Raw genomic sequence first — 8,319 nt, 5'->3', positions numbered from 1 at the left:
CCTGCACGCAACCTCAGATCCTCACAAGATCTCCTTCTCTGCTCCTCTCTTATCTCCTCTTCCCACAATCGCGTACAAGATTTCTCCCGTGCATCCCCCATACTCTGGAACGCTCTACCTCAGCACATCAGACTCTCCACTACCGTAGAAAGCTTCAAGAGGAACCTCAAGACCCACATCTTCCAACAAGCCTACAACCTACAATAGCCCTCAGTCCAGTAGACCACTGCGCAACCAGCTCTGTCCTCACCTATTGTACCATCACCCATTCCCTGTAGACTGAGCCCTCGCGGGCAGGGTTCTCTTTCCTCCTATACCAGTCTGTCTTGTACTGTTAATGATTGTTGTACGTATACCCTCTCTCACTTGTAAAGCGCCATGGAATAAATGGCGCAATAATGATGATGATAATAATAATAATAATAATAGTTTACGTGTGCCAGTGTCTCCGGTACATGCGGGCACGGACCTAGCACGTACCGGAGACATATGCTTGTGAAGGGGGCCTTAGGGAGGAATTGTTTTCATGCTGCTTAACACCTTGGAACTAGTAAGGATAAAGTTTTGTTTATTTATTTTTTTTTTTTTTTTAATCCTTTAAAAAGAGATTAGGTAAATTGATTTAGGAACAAATTTAATAAAGTACATTCACTTACAGAAATACGAATACCACCAACAAATGTAGTTTTTATAAAAAGTTTATTCATACTGGTGTCTCGAAAAATATGCACTTTCATTTTAAAGTATATTTTAAATAGTATGTGAGATGCATGAGAACAAATGACCTAAGCAGACATCTCTAGAGCTTTTTCTCCACAAATTAACTGAAATTCAAAATGCCACACTGCGATACATACAGGAAGGTCAAAGCCAAACAAAGATTGCACAATTTACACAGTTACACAACAGTGAGTTCCGGTAGAAGCTAAAAGGGAGTGTTCACATCTCTGGGCCAAAAAAAGCTAAAAGCCAATGAAATTCTGAGACAAAATCCTCCAGGATAATAGAGACAAAGACACTACAGAGAACATACAAGGTCACACTTCCATGTGTATTTTTATAGATTACTAATCAATTTGTTAATGTGAACGCAAGCTCTGAGCAAGGCAACAAGGATGCCCCCAGTGTTACCCCAATTTTTTTAGCAAAATGCAAGGATATGTTCTTACTATAGATTTTATATGTGATACATGCCTTCATAAAATACGAATCCTTCAAAGTTTGTTACTAATGTATAGATCTTACACTGAATGACAGCAATAAAACTTGGGTGTAGCTACAAGGGGGCTATGCCCCAGGTGCGGGGGGAGCACGAAGCTTATGAAGGCAAGCTTAGCTGTAACTTTCAACCATACACCTTAAAATACTTCTCGCCCCAAACAAATATTCAGTGGCACTGGAGAGTGTTTTTTGCACGACACAATGTCAGTTTCTAAGGGTATGTGCCCACGATCAGGACCCGCTGTGGGTCCTGACCTGCAGGCCACGAGTCTCCTCAGCAGAAGAATGCAGGAGACCGAAGCTGCTCATGGCCACGATCAGGGTCTGGATGCTGCGGTCTCTCGCTTGTGTTCTCCCTACAGAGATCACTTTCTTCTCAGCAGCAAAGAATGGCCATGCTGCGGCTCAGAAAGCTGCACCGCGGGTTAGTTTTTGCTGCGGGATGTACACTCACAGTGGGCAGGAGATTTCTAGAAATCACATCCACTATGCTTGTACTGTTCAACGCAGCGTTTTGGACATAGGAAAAACACTCTGCATACAAAACGCTGCAAACACACTGATCGTGGGCATGCACCCTTAGGACTCTCCAACAGAAAATCAGTCCTTTAGCACTTTACAGTTGTACTGTTCGTAAAGTTGGAACAGTGATGGGGCAGAGGAGGTTGGTTCCCTCCAGATCTCATGTGCATAAACAGATGGTCAACAGATCACACTAAAATGCATGCCTGCTTAGTTTTAGGGCCACAATGTACTGGAGAATGTTTAGTGTAATTATACTTCAATAGATGTACTCTTTAAAAAGGGGAGGGGAAAAAAAAAAAAAAAAATCAGACTTCTAAAATGCAAAATATACTGCTGTGTTAAATATGCAAGTGTTGAAATTAAATGTTTTGGATGTAATGGTGTGGTGAGGCTCACAATGCAATTACACAAATGTGACAGCCACACTGCATGACCTACATGAGTCTGCATTCAGGGCCATAACAGTATGTGCCCACAATCAGAACCCGCCGTATCATGGACGTGGCGGGTCTTGACCTGCGGGGCCACGAGTCTCCACCACAGGAGACCGCAGCTGCTGGTGCCCACGATGGAATGTGACATTTTCCTTTTCGGACACTTTAAAACTCACCATTACTCCAGTGGTTCCCGCTATGCTTTGTCTACTCTAGTACAGCAATGACGTACATCCATGGGTCGACAGCGGGCAAATCTCTGGCCTGAGCAGTCTTGCATTGTTCCTGACACCACCAGCCAGGCAAATGAATGGCAAGTGGTTGCTGGAAAAAAGTAAACAAAGATCGATGGAGGCCACTTTTTTTCCTTTATGACACACCCTGCTCTTCGTGTGTTTTGAATACAGCACGTTTTCATTAAAAGCCGCAGTGGCAGGTTTCCAGTTTGTGAGCCACACCCAGAAATGGATCCTATAGGAAGGAGAAGGCCTGTCTTTATTATTCCCATTCAAAATCCTGCATTAAAACAAAAAGAACAAATAAAAAAAACAAAAAAAAAACCCCACTGGGCTCACTATATGGCATTATTCCTTAAGGATTCTTGATCAGAGAGAAGACTGTGTGGAACATACAAACACCAACCCATATTACAAACAAAATACCCGCCACAAAAAAAAAAAAAAAAAAAAAAAAAAAAGTACGCGTGGGCAGCATTAAATACGATATTAAATTTTCCTTAATGCCTTTTAAGAGTTAATACTTCCATTTTTCAGATGGACAGCACACAGATAGCTTCAGTAGAATATCAATTTGTAACATGGGCTCATTAGAATTTGTGAGTTTGATCTGTGAATTGGACCAAAGTTAGGACTCTTTACGTACCATCAGTCCACCCGCACAAGGGGGGGGGGGGGATAAAAAATAAAAAATGGACATGTGAAGTAGACGCAAATTGTGTGCGATAATGGCCAGCGGGTACATAAGATTGCAGAAAAATATAATTTAAGACTCAAGAAGAGAGGCCATATAATAAAGTACTTAACAGAGTTTTTGCACTGACTGCAGCAATAGTATAATTTGTCCAGTTCCCAGTGTAAACCGTGCGATACAAAAGCCAAAAAACCACAGCGGGGCTGAATATTCACTACTTTGTAACAGTCTTTTAAATCTGCAATTTTGAGTTATTTTTCTCCTCATTATTAATGAGTAACATACCAATGATGTAGTACGTATGTGACCTAGCAGGTAACCCAGTTCCCATGATTTCTATATTAGCCTGCGTATATTTAGATTTTAGAATATTGCATGTATATATAGTGTGGTATTTTCCAGTAATTAATCTCATTATGCAAGCCTCATACCAAGTATTTTTCCTAAGCCACAGGAAAGACTGAAAAATGGAATAAAAAAAAAAAAAAAAAACATGGTTGAGGGGATTATAAAGCATATTTCCAGAAGGCATTTAATATCTGTATGTAAATGAGGGATTATCCGTTTGAAGAAATCGCTCGTGTACCAAAGCTCTGCTGTGTGCTATGGGCACTTCAAATCAATGCATCTTGGCACAAATACTCATATTAACAAAATCTTCAAAAAGCTGGATAGTGACACTAAACGCACAGGACTTATTTCCATCATAGTTCAATCGACGGTGAATTTGAGTAACACAATAATGCAGAAATGTATTATATATTTTATGTATAACAAAGAAAAATAAAAATCAGATTATAGCAACAAAAAAAACAAAACAAAACAAAAATACAATACCACAAACATTTAAAGTGACAAAATACATACAAAGCTTTTAAAAGACCACTGAGAAATAAATGAAAAAGACAGTTTGGGAGCACAGGAGTGAGAAATGTTTAACTTCAAGTTTTACTCCATACGAGAGACAGGAGCAGAAATGCAGCTCGGTCTGACTAGAATATATGAAAATAATCCTAAAAGAAAGCCTTTGTTTTTATTATTGTATACCTTTATGAATGGTTGATCAGTCAACAAGTCCCTTTTTTTGTACATAAAGAAGCACTCCAATTTTTTTTTCCTTCAAAAAGTGGTTTTCCATGAGTATATTGACTCTTTAGGGCAGATGATCATAATTTTCAGTCCAAGTACGATCTGAAAAAAACACCGAATTGCACATGGACTAATGTTATGGGGCCGGACAAATGGCAGATTTTTTTTATCCCCTTGGACATTGTCAGTTTGAAGGAAGGGTTGGGGAGAAAACAAAAAAAAAGAACCCTACATGTCTGAGTTTGGTCCAATAGTCGGATCGCACTCGACAATGCAAGTCAAATACCACGTGAGAAAAATCCTAAACTCTGATGACAGAGGAGTCAGATTTCCGCAGATCTCCGACAATGGAGAAAGTTTGTTCTTCTCCTCACAATGTGCTACGATTCTCCTCATCCAAGAGGTTCACATCACACTACACAGACACTCGGATCAGAGATTGATCAGAGTGTCGCTTGCATAAATCGGCCCGATTCTCTCGGATGAGAATCTATGGCAGTTTGGACCCACCCTTAAAATAAAAGTCATCAATATCAAACAGAAGGGAAGGGAGGATCTGGTGGTGGCCAAATGTAAACTGTGCATAAAGCCGAACAGTTGAATGGTGGGGATGCTGGGTGTTGACCAGAGTAAGTTATCAATAATAGATGGGTGGAGCACCCATTAATATGATTACCTTTGGGGAGAGGTGTTAATTTTCCAGGCTTAACTGGCCACAATGGTATTTTCACCTAAAACAGTTTTAAGTGGCCTTGGCATCCTGTGTGTAAAAATATAAAGTGTCAGCATTCCCCTTAAAGCCCCAGCTGTGCTCCTTGGCTTATGCACCCAGACTGACAGGGCAGCAGTGCTGGTATCACGACATCATGTGACTATCATTATTTCAATAATCTTCATGCAGAAAAAGTAAAAAGAAAATGAAAAGGTAAAAATCATCTGTCAAATATCACTGGAGTATTTCTTTAAGTAGTTCCAAACTAAGGAGTAAAAAAAAAAAGAGGTAAACCATATGGTTCTTTAGGATTGTAGCACTATGAAGAATCATCTAGGTAGCACAAAAAGTACATTTATAGAACACTGTCGATAATGAAAGGGTTGTTTACTTTTGTCCATATTGGCAGAGTGTTATCCCCTAACTTTATACCTGCTGTATAGGGGGGACCAGCGACATTAAAAAGCACAAAACACTAAACTACAACCATTTTATGACCATAAAATGAAAAACACCCCCGCTATGCTCAAAACATATGTGAGAAAAAGTTATACAAGTTAGACAAAAAAAAAAACACCTAAAATGTCGTGCCATTTTTTGTGCTCCATGTTCCCTTTCGTTAAGAGGTTGGGGAGTGAGAAACCCATAACACAAACTACCACACTTTCACAAAAGCACCTGGAATTCATAGCTACTGCTTTTTCCCATTCATTCAAGGTAAAGAAAAGCTGCAGTGTGGTACCCTTACTTATTCACATCTATGGATGGAAATGACATGAGACAGAATGAGTGTGGGGATTTCTATGGAACGGCTGCATTGTCTGCTGCATATTGCTGCTAATTTATTGTGACAAAACCAAAATAATCTCAACATCTGAAGATAGTGCCAATCACAGAGGGTTTAAAAAAATATCTACTTTTTTATTCTAGCCTACTTGCACAAAATCCTCCTGCAAAATCCAAGTCCACGGTGGTTTGCAAAAATCAAAGTTCAAGTCGTAGCATATATCTTGTTACAGATACCAGTGATAAGAGTATGCCTCGGCACCTCCGACAATGCCCATAATTCCATTACAAATGCCTCTGCTCCTTCATAAAAGTTGTTAGTGTTTCTTCTGCACTTCGGCATGTTGTTGAAATTTGCTTTGCTCCTCATGGGCCAATTTTCTTTCAGCATAAAATCAAGCAGAAATAAGGAAATGAATATGAATTGCTTGGGGTTGATATAGTGCACATTGAGGACAATTAATCAGATTGTGTGCCCTTGGAGTGTCTTCAAAAATCAACAATGGAAAGTCCTTATTCCACACTTAGTAGGCACCAGTAGCAAGAGTGGGGCCAGAGACTTCACACGTTAAGCAATAGCTTGGGATTTAAGACCCTGCCTCCTGGAAGGACGGCACATATGGAGCAGCACAAGGAGTGCATATATTCTTCTGGGTGCAACTAAATTTCCTCAACCCCATGAGCAAATATCATCACCAAACCAGGCTCTAATACCATGTCCTCTCCCATGTGTTGGTTCTCACAGGCCATCACCACCACAGCCTGCTTCCCTGGGATTCGTTTTGCCACATAGTTCTCATAATATCGTCGATTCATTTGCCTTGTCTCAAGTGTAGCCAGACCCTGCGGCCAGTTGCGTTCATGGGCATTCTCTATCAACTCATTTACTATGGACGCCGGGCAGCCACTTTCCACTAAAGAACGCTTGATGACGGCTTGCAACACAGCATCTGGTGTAGAGATCATCCCTCCCCAGCGAGTCACACGGGCCGGTTGTAAGGAGTTCACCCACCTATAGGGGAAAAAAAAAAAAAAAAAATGTAATTAAAATTTCAACAGGCATGCATTAATTACACACCATCTACAGTCCCTGACAGAAGTTCTGTCGCTTATCCATGTTATGTAAATAAAAGCTTATAACGTGACTTTAAATTCATCCATTGGTTTTATAAATTACTCTTTTGAAAGTTGAAAACCTCCCAAATTTGGTTTAGGTTATGAAAATAAAAGTTGCTGCAAAGCTGAAATATTCATCATTTAATTAACACAGAAAGGTCAGATTTTGGCAAGACAAACGTTTTTTTCGCCTTGTCATATAATGCACCCAATCCTAGTTTACATCCTCACCTGTGCTCACTACATGATCAGTTAATTAGTGGGTGTGTATAAAAAGAAACCCACCACCCCAGACCTTCAGCTGAACTGCAACTTTACCTCTGAGAACATGCCAAAAATCCACCCCGAGACCAAAGCCTTTATTATCATGAGGCTGAAGACAAGATCCACTGCAGAGGTGGCTGGCACCTTTAATGTGTATCAGGGTCAAGTACAAAGAATTAAATAAAAAAAAAAAAAAAAAAGATGTGAAGAGACTGGAGATGTTTTGACAAGCCCAGGTCCAGCAGACCCCGCAAGACAACTGCTCAGGACGACAGTTTCTTGGTTAGAAAATCCAAAGCCAGCCACTCTTCCACTGCAGCAGAGCTCCAAAAGGCCTGGTCACCTCAAGTCCCTGTGTCAACCAGAACAATTTATAGGATTCTGTCTCGAAATGGCCTCTATGGTTGAATCAGTGCCCAGAAGCCAGAACTAAACAAAAGGCAATTAAAAAAACATGTGGCATTTGCCAAGTCCCACAGCCTGCTGAAGAGATGGACGCTGGAAAAGTTCATTTCTCTGATGAATCTTCAGTTGAATTACACCACAGCTGCCGCTAATACTGCAGGAGACCTACTGGAGCCCGTATGGATCCAGAAAACAGTTACGTTTGGTGGTGGAAAGATCATGGTCTGGGGTTACATTCAGTATGGGGGTGTGCAAAACATTTGAAAGGTGGAAGGCAATATCAATAGCCTAAAATATCAAGAAGTATTAGCTACCCCTTACATTCCCAATCATAAAAGGAGTCAAATTCTGCAGCAGCATGGTGCTCCATCTCATACATCCATCTCTACAACAAAGTTCCTCCTGGCAAAGAAGATCACGTTGCTCAAGGACTGGCCAGCCCAGTCACCAGACATGAACATCATTGAGCATGTTTGGGGATGAAAGAGGAAGCTTGGAAGACAAAACCAAAGAATCTAGATGAACTCTGGGAGGCATGTAAGACTGCATTCTTTGCTATTCCTGATGACTTCATCAATAAATTGTATGAATCATTGTTGAACCGCATGGATGCAGTCCTTAAAGCTCATGGAAGTCAAATAAAATATTAAATATGGCTCTAATAGCACCACAACTTCATTCACCAATGTTATTCAACATATCTTTGTATTAGAAGTTAACTTGTTTGAATTTCACATTGCTTTCTGTGGGCGACAAATCTTTTGTCTTGCCAAAATCTGACCTGTGTTCATTAAATGATCAATATTTCAGCAACTTTATTTTCATAACCTAAACCAA

General features: G+C 40.3%; 1 protein-coding gene across 1 annotated transcript in view; it reads right to left on the bottom strand.

Moving 5' to 3' along the window:
- Positions 1-682: 682 nt before the first annotated feature.
- Positions 683-8,319, bottom strand: part of RNF41 (ring finger protein 41) — a 112,823-nt gene continuing 105,186 nt past the window's right edge. Inside the window, exon 6 of the mRNA XM_075336973.1 lies at positions 683-6,709. Within this exon, the coding sequence (XP_075193088.1) occupies positions 6,358-6,709 (352 nt within the window). The 3' untranslated portion in view covers positions 683-6,357. The remainder of the gene's footprint in view (positions 6,710-8,319) is intronic.

Source organism: Anomaloglossus baeobatrachus, chromosome 2 (genome assembly GCF_048569485.1).
Source record: "Anomaloglossus baeobatrachus isolate aAnoBae1 chromosome 2, aAnoBae1.hap1, whole genome shotgun sequence".
NCBI classification, from domain to species: domain Eukaryota; kingdom Metazoa; phylum Chordata; class Amphibia; order Anura; family Aromobatidae; genus Anomaloglossus; species Anomaloglossus baeobatrachus.
This window is presented reverse-complemented; position numbering and strand designations above follow the sequence as displayed.